Source organism: Monodelphis domestica, chromosome 5, assembly GCF_027887165.1.
Source record: "Monodelphis domestica isolate mMonDom1 chromosome 5, mMonDom1.pri, whole genome shotgun sequence".
NCBI classification, from domain to species: Eukaryota; Metazoa; Chordata; class Mammalia; order Didelphimorphia; family Didelphidae; genus Monodelphis; species Monodelphis domestica.
In genome coordinates this window covers 271115961-271143840 of record NC_077231.1, presented here as the reverse complement: position 1 = coordinate 271143840, position 27880 = coordinate 271115961, and the positions used below count along the sequence as shown (strand labels likewise).

Below are 27880 nucleotides of genomic sequence, written 5' to 3'. Positions count from 1 at the left end.
GTTATATGTTATACATACATGGATATATGCCACATAAAATTTATGCACACATATATATCACATAAAATTATGTAATTGTAGAAAACAGAGATATACACGTTTCTGTGTTCATGTGTGTCTCTGTGTTTGTGTATCTATCCTAATGTGTTGCCTAGGCTCATAAAATTATGTGATGAATCTCGGGTCATATAGTTATTAAATGCTAGGAGTAATATTTGAACCCTAATCTTCCTTACTCTAAAGCCAGTGCTGAATCTATTATACCTCTTTGCCTCTAGGTCTTGCAGAATCTAAATGAAAATTTTAATCTATAATATTTTTCAATATTTTATCTTTTCTTATACCCAGATATGTGATTTTGATATTAGATAGATACAGTTTGCTACTTACCCTCTTATCTCTACTTGGGCCACAGCAGTGACATTGATTTTCAAGCTCACGGAATTGCTGTCTGGATTATCCTTGTTGGAACTAAAATATAGTAACACAATTACTGTCCTAAAGATATCAATCATACTGATGATTCTCAGTAATACAGTCCATATTTTAAAAAAATCAACAATGACAACTGAATTGAGAATTCTGAAAGAGATCTTATTTGAAAATAAAATAATCTTTTAAGGGATAAGGCATTGTAGTACTTATAGCACACAAAAAGGAGAAGATGATATGAATAGATAACATCATGGTGGCAATGAACATGAGCTTGGGCAGACTTGGGGAAGTAATGGAAGACAGAAGGGCCTGGCATGGGATTCCATGGGGTCATGAAGAGTTGAACATACAACTGAAACACAACAACAATAACAATACTTAAAAAAAGAGAGACTTTATTTGAAAATGGTGTAAATCTTGGGAAATGAATTGGTCTTTGGGATTTGATGGGATAATGATGACATTGAGTTTGCGTCCCAGGATTTAGCGAATGATTTCATCAATCTGTGTATTATTTCCATTGTCTATTTCACAAGAGATTGTCCAATTAATACTTAGATTTTCATGCTAATAAAGTGAAACAATGGTATTGGCTACCTTTGAAGAAGTATAAGCAAAAGAGCATTTATGTAGTGATCTTGAAAGAATTTAGATTATCTATTACCCTTATAGCAAAATTATTTTCATGGTTCAGTAGAAAGATCCCTGGCCCTAGATTCAGAGAACCTGGGTTCTGATAATATAGTATCTCTTTCCCACAGTTGTCAACAGGATAGAATGAGATATTCATAAAGCACTTTGCAAATCTTAAAGTGCCATATAAATACTAGCTGTCATTGCTGGGTTGTTGTTACATCCCATTTCTCATGATTACTACCTGTGTGACCATAATGAAGTCACATAAATTTCCCAGGTCTCAGTTTCCCCACCTTTAAAATGAGGGGTATGGACAAAATTATTATTGACATCAATTTCAGTACTATATCATGATGCTACTTCTTGAGTTAATACTCTCTCTTCATCCACTGTATGAGTACATGGGGCATGTGGGCATATGAGTTAGTTTATAAAGAGAAATCAGGATAGGTTGAAAACTGCATCATCTATGCCCTAATAATTGAGCAATGAATTGTCTATGGAGTGTTTCTAGAATTTCAGGTGAAAAAGTCACTTTTTTTGTAAAAAGTTAGAATAAAATCATTTTTATGTTTGCTGATATTTTCTCAAGCAAATGGTCATGGGTAAAAATGTCACCCTCATCCCCATTCTTATTTAATAAAAGATAGATAGGTTAACTATTCAAAGCTGCAAAGAAAAGAAATTAGGTCTTACAAAACTTGAGCATATACTGAACCTTATGTATTAAAGTTAGCACATTAACTACATCCTGCAACTGTTGGCAGATTGGGAATGTCTGATAGTCTGGTTATACCCCAGGGAGAACCACTTGGGTTTGGACTTGGGATTTAAGCATGAGAAAGACTGATTCAATGAAACATGCTATAGAGCTGAATTCTCAATTAACAGGATTTCTTCTGGTTAGCTTTTTAAAGTTCTCCAAATTTAGAATCTGAGAAGAATAGGATAAAAGTCAATAGAAACTCTCAGATGGGGAAAAGGTCATTAAAATGTACTTTTGTGGTTTTCTCAATTCTTTTTTTTTTAAGCATTGGATGATCATATGCAATGATAAGGCAATCTAAACTACAAACACACTAAAAAAACAGAAATGCACAGATGTCAGGCTCAATTTCTGTAGCAGCCTAGTGCTGGTATAAGCCTAGAGGAACTTGCTCACCATTGTTTGAACCCCTGTTACCATACTGCTTTGTTATTATCACATCTGGGGAGCATCAGTCAGCTAGAAAGAGTGCTTTTTAAAGGGTATTACTCTGAATAACTAACCACTAAGAAGCAATTAAATGATTCTGCTAGATGCAGTTTTGGGGGTTCTGAATTTCTTCTAAGTCTGGAGCAAATCATTAATTTGCAGGTTTGAGTCTTTTAAGGAGTAGCTATGCTACTCCTAGTCACGGAAAACACAAGGATTGGATTATAAGAGGCAACGCTTCTGTGTATACGGGTGTATTTCAATTGTCTTATTCCCAACTATTTTAATTGGCACTGTTATTCTTCAGGTGATACAAACAGTTATTGAGTATAGAATCCATTTTTTAAATGCCAACAAGAAGTGTGTGCTTGCTTTTTAGAAATACAACAAAGTCAATCAAAGCCCCGGAAACCAAAATTTCTGGTTCTGTATCGAAAATTATCCTACATCTACCCTATATCCTATATTCTGTGATATTCTGTAGCCTAGAATTTCTAGGGAAATTTGTATGGAATCTAGTGCTTAACAAAACCTCCTCATGAGAAAAGAGCCACAATTACCATGTGTACAGTTTGTATGTTTTCTTGACCACTCTGAGCAGGAAACCTCCCTTGCTAATACTGCTGTTATATTAAACAAGTAATCCATCATTGCCTATGATATAGTGCTATTTATACTTTCTGCTCTATTTCTAAGCAAATTAATGGTGAACTTCCTCTATCTGAATACATCCTGATGTATGCCAAGGATAAATATGTTTTTCACTTCTTCTAAAACTAGCATATTTCCTCTTTCCGCACCACTCACCATTTCCTTTCTCTCCCTGTCTCTTTATCTTTGTCCCTCTGGCTGCCTCTCTCCTCCTTCTTCCTTCTCTCTCTCCTAACTATACCATGTGACCTCCTAAGATTCTGGGACCTTTTGATTATGTCGGCAAAGAGAATCAGCATTCAGTGATTAAGCTTCATTTCTGGTGAACAAAAATTGGAAAAGGTGACCACATGTTTTATATGTGTCTATCTATAGACGCACACACATATGTGAACTTTCTTATGCTGGGAGAAAAATGCTTTCATGTATCATAGAATAAAAACAATAGAAAGGCCTTTTAATTAAAACATTTGGTAACAAAAATGTTTCAGATTAATTACTCTGAAAGCCAATTTTCATCTAGGTGGGCACCAAGGCTTCCTTATGTGGGGAACGGCATCAAGGACTGTCCCTTTGAGATTTGAAATTTGATTTTAAGCATTTGATTTAATTTGGTTTTGGTTGAACTTGTTTAAGCTAAAATCAAACCATCTCGCTAGGCTTATTCACATCTTGAGAATCTATCAGAATAGTAGGTGAGTAGAAGTTCATTTCTCTCATGATAATTAAGTCCACAAGTGCTTCCTTGAATTCAAAATGTGCCTTTGAACCCCATCCTTTTCTGGGAAAGGGGCTTGGCACGTCCCTTTCATAAATGAGGAAGCAGTGATAAATAATTAGGAAGAGAGGGAAGATGTACTAGAATTGAGACTTCTTCATGAGGAATTTAGTCTGTTTCTGATGATTCCATGGTTGTCAATATCATGGTTTCCTTTTTTCTTCATTTTTTGAGACTATTCTGGGATCGTAGCACATTGCTACAACATTTAAGGAAGCAAGGAAATCAAGCCCAAACCTTTTAGGTGAAAGTGAATGTGAAAAGAATACTATTTTGTTTTCAGTTTTTAATTTAGCACTGGGTGAGGGCAACCATGATCAAAATACAAATTTCTACCGAAAGGCATTGGAGAGGGCTCCGAGAATGACCAAGTACTAGAATGACTGATCATTCAATCATCTCTCCTAACTTTACTGTTTTTATTATACACAAGTGCTACAATTATGAATGAGAAAGATGGATCAGTAATTTTTTTCTTCTCTGCATCAGGCTTTCTTTCTAAAAGTATTTTCCTTTTTCTGGGCAGCCCACTGATGAAGAGGACATCTACCCAGGGAATCAGAGCTTTAAGAAGCTTCTTTAGAAACAATGAGAGGAGTGACATAAGTGGGGGATTACCTTTCAATATTATACTATATAGCACCTTCTGGGCTTTGACTGAATATGCTTGTTCCTTATATATTCAGGAAATTTAATAAGATAATTGGTAAATGTCACCTCCATACCCCACTCTATCCTGGCATCTGATTGCCAAAGAGAAGACAAATAAGAGTCAATGACAGCAGAAATGATTTAGGTTACTGACTAAGGTTTGACAGTTAGTGGAAAGGGAATGTAAGACAAGGTATAAGATTCCTTCATCTTGGAAATCATTCATAACTACACAGGAACTCAATAGTCTTGGGTGCAGTCTTGGCTAAAAAACCTCATCAGATCCATTCCACACTCAATGGTTCTGTTTTTTGTAAATGGCCCTCATCAAATTTGTTTTATATTATTTCTTAAGCAATAAGGACAATGCCTGTGATTTCATTGGTAGAGGGAACACCCAGGTGAGAAAACTCCCTCTGCCAATGGAAGTCAACACTTCTCTAAGGCTTTGTCTCCGAGATATACCTAGATCACTGGGAGGCTGTCACTTGCCTAGAGCCACAGAGTCATGACACCTCAGAAAATACTCTTGAAATGAACTCATTCTGACTCTGAGGTTGGATCTCTCATCTATTATGCCATAAATTTCCTTAGAATATGGAAAGAACTCTTCTTTGGATATTCTAAGGAAATTAATTATGTAATAGTCACATAATCCACCCCATGGGATCCTAGTTGAAAATATGGACTGCAGTTTTCTTCAGAGCCAAATGAAAGCTACAGACCACTCTATTAGCCACATAATCAAGGGCATGCAAGGAATAAGAGACTAGCCCTTATTTATCATTAATACATATTGATTCAGTGTGTTGCCACATTGAGATATTGCATCGCTCTCTATAGTTTCTTCTGGCAAAGAGCACAGTTCTTTCCATTTCTCAGGATGAAAGAACAGAATGAAAGGAAAGAGAATGAATTTAAATAAACTCAGGACTTGAACAGGACCAGTCTCTGTAGGAAGAAGCAGAGGCATTTGCCCATATATAGAGTTTTGGGGGTGGTCAAGGATGCCTCTCAGCCTTTTTCCTTTTCCTTATCTGCATGATATCTAAAACTCTGCCAATCTTTTCATGTCTTAGAGGTTTTGCTTGGCTTCAATCTCTTCTATTAAAATGAAAATACTCCTTGGGAAAAGGTTGTGCCATGAATTATTATTTTATTGAAGATTAATTAATAGTTGGATGGATTCAAGGTAGATCCTTGGAGGAAAGTCTAAGGGCACCAGGATAAGGATAAAAGAGAAGGAATGTAAAAAGGGAAGGAGAGAGGTAGATTGCCTACTTCATAATCTGACCAAAGGTTGCTCTGACAATGAGATTCCTTTCTTCCTTTAGAAATACATTGACAGGAGCTAGGAATGGAAACTGATTAGAGTGCTCCATAGGATGGTCCCATAGATCAATTCAGGCACTACCAATAAATTCTAAAAAAAATAGTCTTTATTAAAATATTAATCAAAGTAGGGAAATTCCCCCCAGAGGCCTTCTTAACCTTTTTTTTGTCTTCTAGATTCTTTTGACAAAATGGTAAAACCAATGGATCTCTTCTCAGAATATGAAACCAATTTATTTTGAAATACAGTTATGAAAATATTAAAGGTTCCAAATTCACCAACCCACATGGACTATCCTTGGATTCCAGTTAAAGAACTCTTGTCTTGGATGGATGGTTGAAGAAAGCTTTGGCCACTCTTTTTGGCCACCCAGAGTTTTTCAAAGAAGAATTAAAGGAAAATGACAAAGGATTAAAAGTACTTAGTTTAAAATGTTATAGTCCTTTAATGACAGAATGTCTTACCTTCTGATTTGGAGATCAAAGTCAATGCTTGTATTGGTATTTTCAAGACGGGTAACAGCAAATCGGAGGCCTAGTGAATACTAGAGAAGAATCAGATATGAGACTCAGCCATGACAGAATCTTAGAACTAGAAAGTCATTTTTTTCTCCCAATTTATGGATGTCTTATATCCTAGCCCTGACAGTCAAACATTCAGCTTCTTCTTAAACACTTCTAGTAATGGTTAGCTCTTTATTTTGAATCTTTTTTTTTTTTTGGTTATTGTTTGGTCATTTCAGTCATGTTCAGCTCTTTATGATCACATTTAGGATTTTCTTAGCAAAGATACTGTTGTGATTTGCTGTTTCCTTCTCCAGCTCATTTTATAGATGAGGAAGCTGGGTGAAGTGGCTTGCCTAGAGTCCCATAGCTAGTAAGTGTCTCAGGCTGGATTTGAACTCAGGCTTTCCTGACTTCAGTCCTGGTTTTCTGTCTCCTATGACATTTAGATGCTCATTTTGAAAGGTAGCCTGTTCTATTGTTAACAAAAATTAAAATCAATACTGGAGAACCATGAAAGATTGCTAGTGTGGAATTATTGGAATATTTTATTCATAACTAGAATCAAATACTAGATTTCAAAAATAACCCAGTTGACATTCTTTGGCTTTTGTGAGGGGTTTTTTGCTAGAAAAAATTGCCTAATATTTTTTAGGAAACTGATTAACTGGTAGTATGTTTAGAATTATTTATTATGGTTATTATTTCCTGCAAGGATCAAATGAAATCATATATACATATATGTATAATATTTTTTTCTTATAGCCTATATAATAAGGTACTATAGTGAACATTAAGGGAAAACTTTAATATAATATAGTTTTTGCCCTTATAACATATTTGAATAATGCCTTATACTTTTCATAGTGTCCTTCCCTATAGAATTACACTGTAATCAATGGATATATACATGTGTATATAGATATGTATATAAAATATAAGTATATAAATATATTAAATGTATCATGTTATGTATTATGAATATATAGAGAGAAAGAATAGAATAAATATATAAAATATGAAAAGATAAATATATGTCTTTTAAAGACCCAAAATAGGCAGGCAAATATACTGAAGTTTTACATGAGAAGACAATATGATGAAATTGGATGTGGTGAGAGCTTTGATAAAAATAAGATAAGAAAGCCGTTTTCTGCTTCAGTAATCCTCAGAGATAAACTGATACAAACAATTCTTGATAATTAAGATTCTTTGGGTGGTCACAAGGATTGACTTCATTTTTTTATTCTCTTTATTTGAAGTCACATTGACTTAGATTTACCTTTGAGAACATATTCTGCCCAGCTCTGCTCCCCTTTATGTGCTCATGGTGTGACAACTTTTATCCTCACTTTCCCTACTTCAGGTAAAGAATTTCCCCAAGTTTTAAAGATCTCACTTTATTCTCTGTCTGGATTTAATACTAACACAGGAGTGGGAAACTAATGACCTACAGATGCTGAAGAGGAGTGACTTTATTTCTTTCCTTTATGGTCTTTGGTAGGGTTTCTCACTCAAACTAGGTGGTTAGATTTTTCTTGAACTACTAGGTAGAACACCCATTAACTGACTCATAAACACAACTGTGCTATAAAATTTTCTGTGTGGTAGTTCAAATATCCTTTTCTGACTATGTACTTTTGTTTTAAAATGATGGCTCCAGGGGCAGCTGGGTAGCTTAGTGGATTGAGAGCCAGGCCCAGAGATGGGAGGTCCTGGGTTCAAATTTGGCCTCAGACACTTCCCAGCTGTGTGACCCTGGGCAAGTCACTTGACCCCCTTTGCCTAACCATTACCACTCTTCTGCCTTAGAACCAATACACAGTATTGATTCTAAGATAGAAAGTAAGGGTTTAAAAAATAAAATAAAATGATGGCTTCTTTCAATACTTAATATCTATATAGTCCTCACAATTTAAGAACTTGAAAAATTATTTCTTTAAATGTTTTCATTTTTTTAAATGACATTTGAAATCTCAAGGAAGACAAGCGTGCTCCTGATCCCATTTCTTTTGACTTCATTCCCAGAAGACAATGAATAACGTAAGAGACTCAGGACCATTCCCTTTTTGTCAAGTGGAAAAAATTAATTCAATACATGGAAATTACCATAATAAATGTTTATTAGTTCACATACAGAAGAGCTACCGCAAAGACCCATTGGGAAATCATGTTTGAAATTTCTCAGTAAGGATGAAAGATAGAGAAGCTCCCTGGTTTGCTAACCAGTTTTGATGCCTCCATTCAAGTTTGTGTGTGTTTAAGCGGTGATGACCCAAGAAAGGGGCTCAGAAATTTCTGGGTTTTTAAAAATTGAGTTTCTAACATAAGTTTTGCAATTAGAACTAATTTGAAGATAAATCTGAAACAGACAATAGATTCTTGCTGTCAAGAAGAATATAAAAGTGTTTTTCTTTTATGTTCTTGACACCAGTCCTTTCCTCTTTGTAGAAGTTGATGCTAGATCGTATAACTTCAATAATTTCACATCTAAATGAGTAATTTGTTTTAGCCTCTGCTTATTGAGGAGCCAAGTGCTAATGAAGTAGTTTTCCACTAACTTCCTTTAAAATTCAATTAGATAAAAATCAGCCAGCACATCTGGTTTTTTCTTACATTTGTTCCAGCCGCCATAGGGTTCCCCAGGTCACACACCACCATTCTGGTTACATTGTCCATCTTGTACTCACAGCTCAGTGGGTGCAGAGCCTGCAATAAGAGAGAACACCAACATGGAGTTCAGGGGTCAGAATAAATTATACCCTGGCAGCAAACAAAAGCTTTGGGGCTGTGAAATTTCTTTGATTTTAAACACCTGTGTGGGCAATTTTGCATGAAGGCTTAATTTGTGACTGTCAGCCCAGAAGGGGGAAATGGGAAACCTGAAAAGCATGGGGAGGAGGCAGAATAACGATAGAAATAAATGAGACAGGGGAACAAATATGTTGTGTTTGGATGAGAAAAAGAAAAACACTTTAACATCTCAAAGTGGATTTCCCCTGTCTCCCAAGATTTAGAATCAAAGAATAAAAGTAACTAGAAACACTGTGCTTAAGTAACAATAATAATGGCAGCTCTTGCTCGGATGGGGTTTTAAAGTTAGCAGAGCCCTTTCCTCACAACACCACTGTCATGCAGGTAACTGAGATAGAGTGCCCATTTCTATGAATAAAAATATCAAATGGAAGTGATACATGTAATGGCTTTTTAAAAAACCCTTACCTTCCATCTTAGAATCAATACTGTGTATCAATTCCAAGGCAAAAGAATGGTAAGGGCTAGGCAATGCAGGTTAAGTGACTTGCTCAGGGTCACCCAACTAGGATGTGTCTGAGGCTAGAGTTGAATCTAAAACCTTCTTGTCTCTAGCCCTGTTTCTCAATCCACTGATTTGCCTGGGTGCCCCCCAATATAAAGACTTCTCAAAGGGATTTTCCCAGATTCCAATAAAAGTAGAAATTAAGGTTAAGTTTGAAGAGAGAGGTCTAATATCTCCCCCAGACACACGGGTTTCAAAAGTATATATTCTTTTCCAACTAAATATTTAAATATTTGGGAAATTGAAAGATTGTTTAAGTAACTTAGAGGTAGTTTCATATTGTAAATAGGTGTACATTCAAAATCACTCCTTACAAATGGCAATTGAACATAGTACAGTAGAAAGAGGACTGGATTAAGATACAGAGATTTCAGATCTCAGTCCTGCTACTATATATATATGACAATGGACAAGTTACTCCCTAAGCCTGAGTTTTATCAACTATAAAGTGAAAGGGTTAAACTCAATGCTCTCTAAGTGGTGCCTTCTAACTTTAAATCTATATGATCTTATTGTAATGTATTACAGGTTATACTTTCTTGTGTTCATTTATACTATATGATCATTTTCGTTTCCTGCATTGACATGGAAAATCTATGAATGGTTTATATTTTATAGGTATGTACATGTGTTTGGGTGATGAGGGCTGATCCTAGAAAAACTGCTATGGCTGTTACTAAGTGATATTTGTCACCAGGTTTCCTCTGGCTACTAAGGACCAGTTGCACTATGCCATTAAACATTCTTAGCTCACCCAAGTAGTGCCCAATATTCTTATTTGGGGACTAGTTGGAATAGTAATGACTTTGGAGTCTGAGAATATAGGTTCAGATTATGGCACCACTAGTTACATTCCTCAGGGACCTGGTTTTCTTATCTATAAAATGTTCAGTTGGATGACTTCTAATTTCCCTTTTAGTTCTAAATTCTACACTCTCAATATCAAGGAAATAGATTGTTGGTCATTTCTTTCAGTCATGGCTGACTCTTTGTGACTCCATTTAATATCTTCTTGGCAGAGATAGTGGAGTTCCTTGCCATTTCCTGCTCAGATCATTTTACAGATAAAGAAACTGAGGCAAACAGGGTCATGTGACTTGCCCAGAGTCACACAATTAATAAGTGTTGAAGCCAGATTTGAACTCAGAGAGATGAATCTTTATGTCTCCAAGCTTGGTACACTATCCATTGTACCATCTAGGTGCCCTGTTACTAACTCTGATTGAGAATTTTGTAAAGAATTTTTGTTTAGATACAGACTGAACCAGATTCTTCCTAATGTTTCTTCCAACTTTGAGATTTTATAACTACTATATCTCTGATTCATTCTTTCAGGGCCCTATTCTAAAATTCCAATGCTTTAATAGATCCTTATTCTCGGTAGTGGGTAAACATATTCCCATGATACAGTACACTGGCTCATGCTAATATGTTCACTGGAGTTAGCTATCCTGATAGTAATTAAATATTATAATTTCACTGATATAGATGAATTTTACAACCTGTTCATGTCTTCTTTACTTTTATGATTCTTATGCATGTCCTTTTATAACTTTCATAAAGAATTCATTCAATAAACAAGACCTTCCTTCAGTTTTCTTTAAAATAAGCCCTTAATTTCTATATTAGAATTAATATGAAGTGTCATTTTCAAGGCAGAAGTACGGTAAAGGTTAAGTGACTAACCTAGGGTTGCACAGCTCAGAAGTGTCTGAAGCCAGATTTGAACCCAATTCCTCCTGACTCCAGGCTAGCTCTGTATCCACTGAGCCACCTCAATGCCCTCTTCCTTTAGTTCCTAAAATATTTCTTGGGTACCAGTGTGACTCTCAGGTTGCCCAACAATCATCCATCACTCTTAATGTGGAACAGGCCTTTTATTTCCCTGGGCTTAGTTATCCCTGATAATGAATGGTATGCCATTTCTGAGGTTATCCCTTACTGCTACCATCTTCCTGGTCACCCAGGCTCACAACCCAGGTCAACTCTCCACACTCTTTCTCCCCTCATCCCTCTATAACCAATCTGTTGCCAATTTGTTCTTTCTATTTTCACAATATACCTTCCTTTTTCTGAAATTGTCCTCTATCTTTGTATAAGCCCTCATCACCATGTCTGGTGCATTACAGTTACTTCCAGATTGATTTCCCTTCCTCAAGTGTCTCCTCATTCCAGTCCATCTTCCACCACCTCCCTCCTCAATAAGGTCTGAAACTCTCTATTATCTTCATTATCACATATAAAATCTTTGCTTTGATTTTTAAAGACCTTTACTCTCTCCCCCTTCCTATCCTTCCAGGGTTCTTCTCCTTTCCTCTCTTCCACACACTCTACGATCCAGTCACAATGTGTCATTGCTATCCTTCATCTATGGCATTCCATCTTCTACTCTTTGCATCTTCATTGGCTATTTTCAATGCCTAGAATTCTTTCCACACTCATCTTTTTCTCCAGGTTTCCTTTACTTCTCAGCTAAAATTCCATCTTCTGCAAGAAGCATTTCTCAGTCCTCCTTAATGTTAGTACCTTCCCTCTGGGGCTATCTCCAATTTATCCTGTGTTGATTGTATATTATTTTCCCTAGGAGACTCAGTTCCTGGAGGGCAGGCACTGTTTTCACTGTTTTGTAGCTTTAGCATTTAGCACTATCAAAATACTTAATAAATGTTTGTTGGCTGACCAGAATATCAGGGGAATTTGTTGAATAAGGAAGACAAAGAAAAAGAAAATCTTACCATTTACTAAGAAAATAACAAAGCATTAACAAGGGAGTTTCTATGTTGTACTGTAAAACTTCATCAGAATTTTCCATTTCTCATGCAAATCTTATCTTCTTTCATAAACATTTTGATCCTGTCCAGCAGCCAAAAAATAAACTATACATTTTTCATCTTTGCTAGAAATAGTATTCAGGCTTTTTGGCACCTACATCAATCAAAGGTCTTTTTCTCCCTTCCTATTTTTTAACAGTTAGTTTCTTTCGATGGCTTAGAATTATTGAACTGAGGTTTAGGAAAAACAGTTCTTATTTTCATAAATAACTAGGATTTTTTTTCTTCCACTGCTCCAAGAACCCTTTTCCATTGCTATAATCAAATCATTAGTTGGAGGAGTTTAATTCATTAAGGATGTTGTGATAGTGTTTGTTTTTTATAAGTGGCAAAAAATCCCCCCCAAATTTGAGATGCCTCAAAATAATGGAGCTTTTCCTTCTCATCAACTAGTCATTCCAAATATGTGTATACACATTTGAGCTAATTCTCTAGTGTCTAACTTCATGCTGCTTGGAGAAGGGAACGTTTCTTTTATTGACTTCTTATCTCTAGCACCTAGTAGACCTGCTCACTCAGAGTGGGCTCTTAATACTTTTTGATTGATTGACTTATGACTTATTTCACTGATCTCCTGCTCTACCATCAAGGTCTAGCTCAAGTGAAATCACCTCAATGAACCTTTCACTCAGCCCTGAAAAAGGAAATGATGTTTTTTCTCATCTAATCTCCTTGAATTTGTACTTTTTATACTCAGATTTTCCTGGGATACTTGGTATAGATCTCTCCTTTGTTCCCATAGCACCTGTTTGTATTCTACTAAACAGAGAATATTCCTTTTCTCTCTTAGTGTAACACAAAGTCCTTGAGAGCAGGGTTTGTGCCATTAAAGAAATCATATACTCAAAGTTTTGTATATATAGGCAATTAATAAGTATTTGTGAGCACACTCTAGCTTTTAAAGCATTACTCTGTGTAATATCTACCTTGCCCCTGTGTGTGTGTGTGTGTGTGTGTGTGTGTGTGTGTGTGTGTGTGTGTACTTATGCCTTCTCTAGTACAGGGAAAGGAGGAAGTGAGGGATGGAGGTAGCTACCTGGGCATTTTGAGGTAACTAACAATGAATACAATTTTAAAAGTAGTTCTTTGAGAGTAGAGAGCCCATCTCATTTATCTTTGATACATCTTTTTTTCTCTATCTCCCCCATGCACCTGGGCTAATGGCAGGCATTCAATATATTTTTTGTTGAATGAGTGAATGAACATTTAAAATCAATCAATGATTCAATGCTTCAGTGATCTGCGATTTCATTGGTATGGGTGCTCTCTCTACAGATACACTACAACCTCCTTATAAATTAGAAGACGATTCTTGAGGGTTGTCATGTGTGGCCCATTTATTTCTCTGCTGCCCTTCTGGTAATGAGTCTCTTAGAATTTAGCAAGACTGAAATTCAGTTACCATATACTCTATCTTTAGCTTCCTACTCCAATCTTTCTAGACTGGTAAGATGTGCTAGAGCTAATGGAGTTTGTTCCCTGTTAGCATACAAGGCTTTTGAGAATTCACAGTGACCTCCTTTCCATTATAAAACAACTATGTAGGAGAGTGAAGAAATGCTAATCAAATATCAAGTAATTACTGTTTACCATGTGCAAAGCACTGTTTAGATAAGCACTAAATACGATACAGAAGAGTATTTAAGGCATAGTGCCTGCCTTCTAGGAATGAATAATCTAGCTAGTGTGAACTTTAGATTAATCTACCCTATTTAGTCTAACAAAAATAGGAATGTCTATACCCATACTTAAGGATTAAGTATTTAGGAGGATGGCCTATGACAAACATGTGCTAGCAAATGACAAATCAGAAACGACTGACAGACCCCTGGGCTGTCCTAAGTCAAGCTTAAGCTACCATTGGTACATGTGATATGCAGGAAAGTGATGTAAAAACCATCTATATATTTCGCACCACTTCCTCTCTCCAACCTCTTTGGCGGGAGAGAGGTGGTTGGAGGAGTGTGCTGAGCATTTCGGCATCTTGGGTGGTGGCTGCTATTGTCTGGGTTTAGCGGTGAGTTTTCCTTGATACTGTACTGGAGGAATCTGAGTAGCCTAGTTCAGATGAGGCATCTTTACTGAGCCCTCTTGGAGTTTAGGCTGATTCTTTCCCCTTTACCTTTCAAACACTATCCTCTTAGAAAGCCACTAATCTTCTTCAGAGACCTCATGGTGGATGACTTTGAACTCCCCCTGGCACAGGCCAGGTGGGAGAAATCCTACACTTTTTCCCTCTCCCTTCTTATTTCCTTCACTCTATGTTAATGGTACTTTAGTACCATAAATATCCAAACTGACTTGGGTATTTTATTTGGAATATTGCCTGGTGACCAAAATTAATTTAGATTAGGTCACAACCCTAAAATTATCCTTACACTCGGGAAATAGACACAGAATGTCATATTCTTCATGTTCTACTATACCACTGGTACCACAACTTTGTATCTTGTTAGTTTTTATATATTTCTTGCAACTTTCTAAGTGTATCAGATTTATTCTTTTTTCTGTACTATCCTTTCTGTAAAACAAACAAATGTGATGGACATTGACACTGAAGTCATTGAACCTGGGTTCAGATCTTGATATTTACCTATGTGACTTTGGGCAAGTCACTTAACTTTTCCTAAGCTGTTTTTTTCATCTCTAACATGAAGGGGTTAGAAGAGATGACCTCTGAAATCTCTTGCAGTTCTCTATTTATAAATAAGCCCCTGATGTGCTTTTTTCATTACTTTGAGGAAAAGTAACACTACATTATACTATAAAAGTTCAAAAGTAAAGAATGTAGTGCCTTCACTCAAGTCACAAATGAGAGAAATGCTATTGAAAGGAGGTTTTAAAAAAACTCAATTAAGGACTCTGAAATCACACAATAGTTTTCTTGTTGTCTGAGATGTATTTTTGAACAACAGACAAATAAAATCTCAGCCTCAGATGAAAATGAATTTCCTTTCTCATACTTGCATTTGAGAAACTATTGACAAGTTCAGTAAAACAGAATTATAGAAGTGCATTGATGTGAATGACCTATAAGCTTATAGAGATGTACTTGAACATGGCTCTTAGGAACAAATGGTAAATGGAAAAGAAGGGTCATGTCAAAATAAAAAATCAGGAATGGGAGAAGTGGCTGAAGCAGAACTTATGGTAGAACCAAATAATCAGGACCAGATGGAATGCAACTACAGATACCATTTTTATCTGGATCAGGGCTTGTTGATTGGTTTAAAGCCTAGACAGTCAGAACAACAACTGCTCTCCATGAAGCCAACTGAAGAACAAAGTTGTTATTATACTAAAACAAGAGAAATCTCTGAAACATGTTTCTTTGTTTAACTGAGAGGTGGGATAATACGGAGGGAATATGATCTCAAATATGTGTGGAATTCCAGGGCTATTTCTTAAAATCACATCATCGAGCTTATTTTTTCTTTGTTTTGTGCATAATTTGGGAATAAATTTTAGATTCCCATGAAAATAGCTAAAAAATGCTAGGAGGTTACTGTTAAATGATCATCAATAATCTTGAAACCTATGACTCTCTACTATCATCAATAAATTCTAACCAGTGTCCACCATGGAAATGTCACCATGCTGGCTGTTAAGATCAGCACAAACATACATACACACATGTGTACCATGCAACATATACATATATACTTTTATATATAGACACATATACCTGCTTATTTTTGTTTGTATGTATATATGTACACATAAATACATATGCACATCTCTCTCTCCCTCTTCCTTTTTCCTCCTTTCCTTTCTTTCTCCCTCTTTGTCTCTCTCCCTCCTCTCCTTTCTTCCTTCTCTCCTTCTCTCTCTCTCTCTCTCTCCTCTCTCTCTCTTTCTCTCTCTCTCTCTCTCTCTCTCTCTCTCTCTCTCTTTCTCTCTCTCTCTCTCTCTCTCTCTCTCTCTCTCTCTCTCTCTCTCTCTCTCTGTCTCTCTCTCTTTCTCTCTCTCTCTTCCTCTCCTCCCTGAGTTCTAGATGTAGAACAGACTAAACAGACTAACAGACTGCCAGAGGTTAGTTCAACTGTCTTATTTTACAAATGAGGAAACTGAGGCCTAGGGAAGTTTAGTGACTTGCCTCTTTTTTGTATCCCCAGTGCTCAGTCCAGTGCCTGGAACACAGTAGATGCTTAACAAATGCTTGTTCATTATTGATTGATTGACAGTAGAAATCAGGCACAGGCTCTTCTATTTCTGCTTTGTTCTGAAATTGTTCTAAAACTAATTGCTTAGAAACTACATTTTATTTTACTGGTTGAGACTTTTGGCAATGGATTATTTTGTAAGGAATTCAATTTGTAAGGGATCTAACAAACATTTATTTCACACTAACAATGTAAAGGTATAAGGGAGAATAGAACTGGTAATAGAATACAATCTATTTCTAATGTGATTTGGACTTCAGAGCAAGTCCATAATGCCTTTAGATTTTTATGTGGTTCCTCTATTAAGTTAAGCAATTAAGTATTTATTGAACGAATTCCTATTATGATGAAAGGTAAACTTATTTAAATTTGTATACTGCATTAAGGTTTATAAATATTTTTTCTCAAAATAGCCCCATGAAGTCAATGGGGTATTATGCCCATTTAATAGATGGGCATAAATTAATTGCCTTTGCCCATGGTCACTTGGTAGCAAGAATCAGAACTGGAACTGGAGCCTGGATCACCTAACTACAAACCCAGAGCTCTTCTATTTCTGGCATATTTCCTCTTACTTCTACGATATGTGCAATCTTACAATCTACGATTGTAAGAGGAGTATAAGACACAGCCCTGGCATCCAGTATGTGTGAATCCTTCTCATTCTGATGTCTTGTTTTTCTCAAAGCTTTTCTAAGACATTTTAAATGATAATAGGATTATATAGATGAAGTGATATAAGACCTCTCAGTGAAGGAAAACTGATGTTCTCATAACAAAAGGAAAGTGTACAATCAACATCTGCCAGAGCTTAATCAAGGATGGACAACACTGAATGGGAAGAGAGAAATGGTTCTGTTATCCTTGGTCAAGGCAGTGGAAAAGTAAGCTAAGAGGCAAGAAAAATGGACATTTCCCTTACCAGGCTGATACAGCCTGTTATCAGTTCAGAGTAGGGATTGGATGGGCCCAGTTCCACAAGTAATAATAAAAACCAGGCCTCTTGCAACCTTTTTGAACCTTAATGGGCTCATAAACAAACTTAAAATAAAAAGGTGGGGAGAAATTGGGGAGCAGGTAGAGATGGGGGATTTGTGTCCTGTCAGTTCATCAAATGCTTATTCTCTTTCTCAGTTCAACTCAACTCACTGTGTGACCCCTCTAGATGCCCCTTCAATATGCAGATAATGATCCAAAAATCATTATAGGCTATGAGTCTAGTCCAAATAACATAACATAAACTAAACATAAAATAATACAATGTAACATAACAATATAACAACATATATATATATAAAAAATATATATATATAATCCTTAAAACTAAATCTAGCAAAATTTGAAAGTATATATACAGTCAGGCATGTCAAAGTCCATCATTTTTTTTGTAAAGTGAGAGAACTGACCAGAGGATATGTACTTTCAGAGATTTTTTTTTCATTGTAAAATCAGATAGACTTTTAAAAAAAATGCATCTACCACAGGGACTGGAAACAGAAGTGCCTGGGGCCTCTGAGGACCTTAATCCTGCCTTAAAGAACTGAGCCCAAATCTTTTCTTCTTCCTGGTTTATTTCTCTTATAATTACTACCATGAGGTAAAATTCTCCTGCCCTATTAGCCAAGGAAAAGAGCGACAGACAGGGCCTCTCTAAATCGAGCTGACTACAAAAAAATATTCTCATATGTATTTAGTACTTTGGAGTTTGGGAATTGATCTACCTATGCTACTTGGTCACTCTAAACAAGCCTACATTCCAGTGGAATGTTGATTTCTTCAAGTCAGGAAGTGATTTGTTTTTATCTTTGTATCCCCAGTGCTTAGCACAATGCCTGACAGGTTTCAGAAATTCTTGCTCAGTGAATAAAACCTTATGACTTATTGGGGGATATCACCATTTCAAAGATAAGGAAACTGAAATTCCAAGGTATTAAAAAGATCTGGTTTGGGTAACTTGGGTTATAAGGGTCTAAGGTTAGATTTGAACTCAGGTTTTTCTGACTCCAGCTTTCTGCATCAGTCTCAATAGAAATGATTTTAGAGATTTACCTTGTTGTTGCGTTCAATACCGACATAATCTGCTTCCTCAGGTATCAGCACAAAGAGTTCAGCTTCGTAGGCACCCTCCCCTCCATTCCTTGCATTTATGATAAGCATTAGGTGGTTTTCATCTCCAATGATCAGCTGCTCTTTGTCTCTAAAAATGTAGAGTTAGAGGACTTATTAGTTATGGTGGGTCTTCAATGGTTGGTGCCCTACTGAAGGATGCTGTTCCCAGTCAATGACTTGCCTGGGACTACAAAGGAAGGAAGCACTATGGAAATGTGTCAGATTAAAAATGGAAGAGGCACAGCTAGGTGGTTCAGTGGAGAGAGGGAGAGCCAGGTCTGGAGCCAAGAGGTCCTGGGTTCAAACCTGACATCAGATGAAGACTTCCTAGCTGTATTTTCATGGGCAAGTCATTTAATTCCAATTGACTAGCCCTTGACATCCTTTTGTCTTGGAATTGAAATTTACTGTGGATTCTAAGACAGAAGGTAAGGGCTTTTTAAAAAAGGACGCAAGAAGACTGATTTGTAGTGGGAGAGGGGTAAAGCTACCATTAACAAAGATCAATACAATGAATCATCCCTGACAAGGCAAGAGGAATCAGGAAGAGTCAAAGAGGAAAGAAGTAAGGGTTAAAAAAAGGCTAAAACAAGGACCCTGAAGCTAGGATGTGGGGAAAGAGTATTCAAGGAAAGGAAATCAGTCAATAAAATGAGCCCCAGAGTAGTTGAAACCAAAGGTCCTGGCTTTCTGATCTCTTCACATGAATCCAATGGAAGAAGCTCCCTAGGTAAGAACTCAAGCTAAGAGATCTGGAGCACTCTGACTGAGGAACAGCCCTTTTGTATTTGACAATTGTTCAAAACGCCTACCTCCCTAACCTCCCAGAATGGAGGAATGACCTAGTGGCCAAAGAAGCAGCCCCTTCAAGTAACAAGGAAGATCTTGGTCACTGAGGGCAGCAGAGAGTCTCATGATGCTGTTGACAGCTATCCTGAGGGCAGGCATGAATATCTCACTCCTTCCCCTCCCTACTCCACACACTCACAGACAAACAATGGGCTATTTTGATCTGCTCTTCCATTTTCTCTGGTAAAAAATACAATATAGGAGGCAGATAGGTAGTTCAGTGGATTGAGAGCTAGGCAGAGAGACAGAAGGTCCTGGGTTCAGATATGGCCTCAGATACTTCCTCGTTGTGTGATTTTGGGCAAGTCACATAATTCCTATTGCCTAGCCCTTACCACTCTTGTGCCTTAGAACCAATATGCAGTATTGATTCAAAGATGGAAGGTTAAGAGTCTCAAAAAATAAAATACAATGCAACTTATAAATACCTAGATCAATGATACCCTGACTTTTAGGAGCTAAGACAATTATTTACTGATTTAATTTTATCAGAGTGCTTTAAACTATGTATTAAAAAATTACAGAGAATTACATGTACTGCTATGTCTATGTAGATGGGTATATTTTAACTTTGCAGTTAATAGTAAATCTCTAGAGAGAATTGGGGAGACATTTGGTACGTTACAAAAACATAATTACGGATCACTCATGTAAGGTGTGAGCATGGCCAAGTCCTTTTTTATTATATCTTTCTCATGAACCACCAGATAAATTAGGTTCCTTTTCATTAACAAATTAATCACACAATCTATCTACAGGAATTCATTAAACACTGAGTTCTAGGGCCTTTAAATCTATCTTTCTATCTATATCTATCTATCTATCTATCTATCTATCTATCTATCTATCTATCTATCTATCTATCTATCTATCTATCCATCTATCCATCTATCCATCTATCCATCTATTCATCTATCCATCTATGAATCTATCTATGAATCTATCTATCTATCTATCTATCTATCTATCTATCTATCTATCTATCTAGTCTGACTGTCGATGTATCTATGTATCTATGTATCCATGTATCCATGTATCCATGTATCTATGTATCTATGTATCTGTCTATCTATCTATGTACCTATGCATCTATCCAACTATCTATCTATCTATCTATCTATCTATCTATCTATCTATCTATCTATCTATCTATCCATCCATCTATATATCCATCTGTTTAGCTATATCAGCATTTGTTTTAAATATGCAGAAATATACATATAAAAATCCAATCCTTTTCCCTTTAAAAATCTAATCTCTATCCCTATAAAATTGGTTAAAATGTGTTATATCTGGATATTTTATATATATGATATAAAAACATAAACATATATAAATAAAATACTATATATACATAATATATCTACATATAGGAATATTTTTCCTGTCTCTGAAGGGTGAAACAACTCGGGCAAAATCCCAGGGTGTGCCATCTGAAAGGAGTGATAAAGAACTGACCTAAACCAGCTCCAAGTGTAGCCAAACTCCAGGCAGTGGATTTTTTTTTTTTGCTAGCATTGGGAAGCATATACTTTCCCTAGAGAAGCTTTAAGTAAACACCTGTATTCCATTAGGTATAATACACAAGTTTATTTATTTAAACTTACGGTACAGCTGAAAGTTTCAAGTCAGGAATGCACATATTGTCATCTCCACAGTCCACCAGGATGTGAGCCTACATTTTTTCAAAACAAGCATCAATGGTCTCTTGGAAAACCTGAATCACAGCCTTCTTTCAAAAACAACTAGTAAAGCCATAAATTAAACAAATGTGCATTTTACACTACACACATTTCCACCTGGATACAAGTTCTACAGATTGACCAAAGGAGTCAAATTTACATCCTATCTCCTCCCCCTTACTCCGCACCCCCCCCAATCCCAATTCAATCTAAAATGGTTGTATGGAATGTAGCCCTGGCAATGTCAGGAAGATTACAGGCTGTATTGCTTCCATTACATTCACATTCTGAATGAATTAAATCTGGGTTTCACAAGGGGAAGGGCTTCCGAAAATACAATGATGCAGTGTTTCAAGAAACATGTCAGAAAAAAATTCCAAACTGTTTACACGTTTGCATGCAGGAATGAAATACAAAGAGCTGGGATCTGTTTCAAGGTCACATAAACAAGCTCCATGGCTTGGTGGAATAGAGGCCACAAGAGAGGGTCCCTGATCATACCTGCTCATTAACAATGCTCTCCCGGTAAAAGTTCAGTATTGGTTTGACAGCAAGACCTTCCTCAAAAGTGGATTCATCTAAACTGTAATTCAAGCTAATGTTGATTGGAGATAATTTATCTCGGAATTCAGTTTCATCCTGGGGGAAATAATCACAAAATTAAAGAAGGCTCCATGAAATAGCTACAAGATGCTAATCTATGACAGCAACATGTTTTTTTTTTTTATAAACAACACTGAGTGACTGAAATAATTATCACAAAAACAAACCGAGAGATTTGTTGCTTTATGTGGCCTCTAGTAGCTAACAAAGTTCAGTCTTCTAGAAGAGGTCACTGAAAAAACATCTTGTTATTCAATAAAGTTTTATGTGCCTACTATTTATAGACCTACTATGTGCCAAGAACTGTCTGGGGATACAAAGAGGGTAAAATCAAAGACAAAAACAAGCCTCTGCTCTCTAAGAGCTCACAGTCTAAAGGGGTGACAACATAAAACCACTATGTACAAATAAGAAATAACAAGATAAATTGGAGATAATGAAGAAAGAGAGTGCATGAGAATTAAGAGGGTTTCCTGTAGAAGGTGGGACTTTAGTTGGGATATGAAGGAAGCCAGGAGGACAAGAGACTGAGATTCTGTGGGGAACATATAGAAGCTCTTGAGAATAACTCTTCTCAGTCACCCAGGCCATTGAGCTTTTCCATAGATTCACTCTCCTCACCTTACAAAGTGCTTAGTCCCCAAACATGAGTAGGCATGCAATATGTATAGTATATAATGAAAACAATTTTGAAAACGTAATTAAAGGCATCATGGACTGGATTTTTCCTTTCATAAAGATGGTGGATGAGTTTTGTTTTGTTTTGTTTTGTTTTTGCTGTTGTTGTTAATGTAGAAAAAGGTTTACTTATGCAATGAGAAATATAATAAGGGTTTGTCCCAAAGTTCAAGGAAAAACAAAAAATCCAAAGCTTCCTGTAGAGATAAAAGAAGAGATGTATAAGGAGCCCATAGACATATAAAATCAAACAAACAAACAAACCAAAAACCTCTTCCAATTCACACAGGGATGTAATTTTTCCAATATATAATACTACCCTTTGTGGTTTGAGGGTAACAGAGAATAAAGTTTTCCCTTTTTCTATCTCATTACCAAATCTACACAATTCTGTGAACTTTTTATGAGTTTATTTGAGATCCAAGTAGGGGAGCATGGCTTCATTCCTTTTTGTTCCTTATACGTCATTTGTATCAGTATGAACTTAGCACAGTTCTTGGCACATAGTAGGCACTTAATAAATGTTTATTTCTTGATTGATTAACTAAAGGTATGTTGGTTGGTGCTTAAACTTTATTCATTTGGGCACCCATTAAGTGCCTACTGTGTGAAGGGCAGTTGCATTAGGTACTCAGATACCAAGTGATAAAATTTAGAGTAGGTTTGCTGCAGGGCTCACTATACAAGCAGTTAATATTGAATTAAGCTATTCATTTTCTCCATTACTGTGTACACTGTCTGTATATTTACTTTGTATACATTTTGCATTTCCTCATCTGTGTATGTATTGTGTCTTCCCAATAGAATATAGGTATCTTGAGGACAGGGGCTTTTGCTCCTGTCTCTGTATTGCCAGTTTCTAGCACAGCATAGAACTGTGAATAGTTGCTTGGCACTCTAGTAACTAGAGGCTGAATAAAAGTTTGTGGATTTGATTTAAAAGTCTAAAGAACTGGGATCAACATGATAACCAAGCATTATTCAAGAGGGTTGATGAAATGTGCTCCCCTCCTCCTGACAGAGTAGAAGATGGGCTCAGGGTGTAGAAGGAGACCCCCAGGCTCAATTTGCTTTTCTTAACCATGCCTAAAATATAAGAGGGAAGTAAGAAAGAAGGAAAAATATTTGAATTGAGAATTTTTACTGTCATTCAGCTTCATTTTATTGCAAATAAAATTCTTAGACAATGGTCAAGGCAACCTCTAGCTCAAGAGGATGAAGGGTAAGTTGCACATAATAGAGACTTAAGAATAAATGAATGAATAAGTGAATTTCAAGGAGCAGCAAACTAGACACAGTCACCTATCATAGCAGAGGGAGGGACTACTATGGGGAAGTCCAATATGGATAGGAGTGTTTCTGTCTTTCCAGATGGATAGCAAAGGGACAACTGGTGCCTTGAAGAATCTTGGTGCTAAAACAAACTAAGAACACATCCTCCACCTAACTTTTGGCTGAATATATATATATAGTAAATCCTTACCTTCTGTTTTAGAATCAATATATATATATTTATTATTATTATTAATATATATTATATATAGTAAATCCTTACCTTCTGTTTTAGAATCAATATATATATATTTATTATTATTATTACTATATATATATTGTATATATATATATAGTAAATCCTTACCTTCTGTTTTAGAATCAATATGATGTATTTTCTATTATGCCCCCTTTTCACTCACAGAAGACTGGGAAGGGCTAGGCAATGAAGGTTAAATTCTCCTGCCTCTAGGCCTGGCTTTCAATCCATTGAGACATTTAGATGCCCCTGACTACAGTGTTTTAAATATAAGAATGTGAGGCATCTAGGTAGCATAGTGGATAGAACACCAGGTCTGGAGTTGGGAGGACCTGGGATCAAATTTGGCTTCAGAGAGATCCTAGCTGTGTGGCCCTGGGCAAGTCACTTAAACTTGATTGCGTAACCCTTGCTGCTCTTCTCTCTTAGAATGCTGTCTTAGAACTGATTCTAAGGCAAAAGGTTATGGTTTAAGAAAATATATGTATAGACATACACATATACATAGATTTGTCTTTCTCTGTGTCTCTGTCTTTCTCTCTGCCATTCTGTCTGTCTGTCTGTCTTTTTAATATGTAAGGTCTTTGGGAGCAGGGAATGTCTCACTCATATTTGTATCCTCTGTTCCTAGAATGGTGCCTGACACACGGCAGGCTTTTATTTAATGTTTTTTGATTATTTGGTAACACTGGGATTAAGTATAATAATTTCCACAGTCAATAGATTTGGAGCAAAAAACCATCATTGAAGTGATCTTGTCCAACCCCCCATTTTACAGATGAGGAAAGTGAGGGTCCATGATTTTGATTTGTCTAAGGTTCCACCAATAACAAGTATCTGAAGTCCTCTGACTTCACATTCAATATTCTTTCCATTGGACCAAACTCCTATGATTTAATGTTTATGCATATGTTTGCTCTTCTTCCCCAAGTTACTTTGATGCTGGAGGGCTAATTTGGGGATATTGCCCCATTTACACATGAGGAAATTTAGCCTCAGAGATAGGTGATTTGTCCAAAGGCACAAAGGTAGTCAATGATAGACACAGGACCACAAGAATGGCACGGGTCTCTCAGCTATGCCATGCCCCCATGTCACTTGGAAGTCATTATTAAGGGCTTGAAAAATGACAAATTATTTTATCTGTAAAAACACAAACTCTGGTTTTAAAGATATTAGAACTTCTCCCCCAAATGCAGGTCCCAAGTTGTAAAGTCTGTAGTAGATGGGTCTTAGAGAAATGAACGAGGCTTAGGCTCAGGTTGTGATTTGTCATAGCCATGTGGCCAAGCAGTATTGGATGGGAGATTGGATCCAAGGTTTCCTGACTCCTAGGTCCAGAGATCTCTAGTCAGTCAGTATATCATATTGCCTTCTTTAAATGTTAAAATTTTTTTTAAAATCACCTTCTCTCCTCTATTCCTGAGCCCCAAAGATCAAATAAATGAAAAATAAAAGGATATGAATTGTATTGAAGTGAGGCCCTATTCTCTCTTCTAGAGTCATCAAAGTCCAGTGGCAAGACCAAATTCCAGACCACTGAGGATAGTTCAGGATGCAGTGGATGATCTTAGCCTCTAGCTCTAAGGACTCCACAGTGCCTACTTCTGCCACCTACATGGTGACTGGAATTGTTCTCATCTGCCCATTCTGCTGGTGCAAAGTCTTCAAGATAAACTGTATACAACTTCTAATAGGATTTGCTAGGGGCAGGACCAACTGTGATTCCATGATGGGCTGAACCCATGATAAAGATGTTTTCTTTTATATTAAAATCTTTGCAGGTTTTAAATGTTTCATTCCTTGTATTTGCATCACTGAAGCTTAGCAGATAGAAGGTGCTTTACAAAAGCAAAAAGAGACCACAGCAGCTCATTGAACCTAAGAATGGCAAAACTGCCAAGAATGATTGTAAGTTTTACTGAGATTTCAGTATTCCTCTGGATTTTGAGAGGCAACAAAGTTGTAGTAGATAGACCTCAAATTAAGAAGATTCCAATCCCTTCTTCAAAAAATACTGGCTTTATGACTGTGGGCAAGGTTACTGGCTAATGTCCCAGCCACTTCTGGAACTGTAAGTTACAGATCTTTACTGACAGAGGGAGTTTCCTTAATCTGTTTGTCTCAGTTCCCTCATCTGTAAAATGAGTTGGAGGGAAATGGCAAATTGATCCAGTGTCTTTACCAAGAAAACCCCAAAGGGAATCATGAAGAGTTAGGCATGATTGAAACAACTAAATAAAAAACAAATTAAAAAAACCCTACTGGTAATAGAGGCCAGAAAAAATGATTTTGGAGAGACTTACTCGAAGGTAAATAATGAAGTCTTGGCATTGGAGTGATTGATGCTGGTTTATTACTAGAGGGAAGACAAACTGTGACTGATGGTTATCCCTGAAGAGGGTCCTCTTAATGGCTCCCTTCTGTTTCAATGAATCTAACTGTACATCAGCTATCAGACCTACAGGACAAAAGTAAATTAAACATTTAACACAGAACAAAACACTGTTTAATGAACAACATGCTTTCTTCTGCACACAAAAGAATTATTGCTTCAAGTTGGTTCTTTAAGGGGAAAAAACCATTTTGTAGTGGGAATCAAAAAAATAAAAAAACAAAAGTCAAAGGAATTCATGAGATATTTCTAAGATTTAATAACTACACAATGGGACATGCTGCCAATTGATTTTGATAATAACAGAATCATGGAAACTCAAACGTAGAAGGTTAGAGAGAATCTCATCCCACTTGCATTTTAACAAGAATTTCTCCAGCCACCTACTTGTGTAGTAGCCTTTGCAGGCAGACTTCTAGTGAGGGGAAACCCCAAACTTTCTGAGGAGACCCATTCTCCTTTGGGTAAGTCAATTCTTAGGAAGCTTTCTTTGATATGGTAAGTCAGAATCTGTACCATCCATCCACTGCTCTCAATTGTGTCTTTGGGGGCCCAATTGTTCAAGTCTCATCCATTTTCCCAATGGCAGTCCTTCAAGTATTTGAGAACATATTTGTGTACACCATCCCTTTTCTCTTCTGCAGGCTAAACAGCCCCAATTCTTTCCACTGATCTTTAAAGAGCATGATCCCAGGTCTCTTCTCTATTTCTGCTAGGTAAGTTTCCTCTGAATGCTCCCAAGCTTTACAGCATCCATCATAAACTGTGGCATCTCAAATTGAATACAACTATCTCAATACAATCTGGTAAGGGAAGAGGCAGTGATACTCTTATATCCCTTATAATGGACACTTTACCTTAAGAAAATACAAGATAAAATTAGCTGTTTTGATTGTATATTGATTTCTACAAAGTTTGTAATTTACAAAGCTCCAAGACTGCCCTCTTCCCAGTGGAATGGCTACCATAGCTACTTTGCCAAGTCTTCCACAACTTATATTTCTAAAGTTTGTTTTCTGAGCCTGTCAGAATTTATTTTTATTTTTACTGGATTAAGCCCAATATTCAAGCTTCTCAGGATTTGATTTTTTGGCTTTTGAATCTCCATTCTGTCACATGGGATGCTGGCTCTTCCTCTCTGCTTCATGTCATTTTCAGATTTCAGATGAATGTCATCTATGTTTTAAACCACATATCAATGTTACTTTAAAAAACATTCTCAAAAGTTTTTTGCTTTTTGAAAAATTTGAAACACACCCAGCTATAACATACACAAGTAGAGATTCCCTTCCCAGCCCAGTCATTCAGCTAGTTACAGATCTACCCAGTTATCATGTTGGCCAGCCTGCATCTCTCTGTCTTTTTCACAAGTATTGCTCAAGAAATTTTGCCAAAACTATTTTGCCTAAAATCAAAGGAAGCTTTATCTCTAATATTTTATTGATTCGACAGTCTAGTTACCCCAGTTATATCTACACAAATTATGAATCTGTCACGATTCTCTCTGTTCATCCTAAACAATTCTCAGGAATTTCAAC

General features: G+C 36.5%; 1 protein-coding gene across 1 annotated transcript in view; it reads right to left on the bottom strand.

Moving 5' to 3' along the window:
• ITGA8 (integrin subunit alpha 8) overlaps positions 1-27880 on the bottom strand; it is a 232004-nt gene that overhangs the window by 75711 nt on the left and 128413 nt on the right. Inside the window, exons 17-23 of the mRNA XM_001377451.4 lie at positions 26254-26408; positions 21637-21774; positions 21061-21128; positions 18545-18692; positions 8799-8891; positions 6144-6223; positions 391-471 (exon numbers count right to left, since the gene is read on the bottom strand). Of these exons, the coding sequence (XP_001377488.2) occupies positions 391-471; positions 6144-6223; positions 8799-8891; positions 18545-18692; positions 21061-21128; positions 21637-21774; positions 26254-26408 (763 nt within the window). The remainder of the gene's footprint in view (positions 1-390; positions 472-6143; positions 6224-8798; positions 8892-18544; positions 18693-21060; positions 21129-21636; positions 21775-26253; positions 26409-27880) is intronic.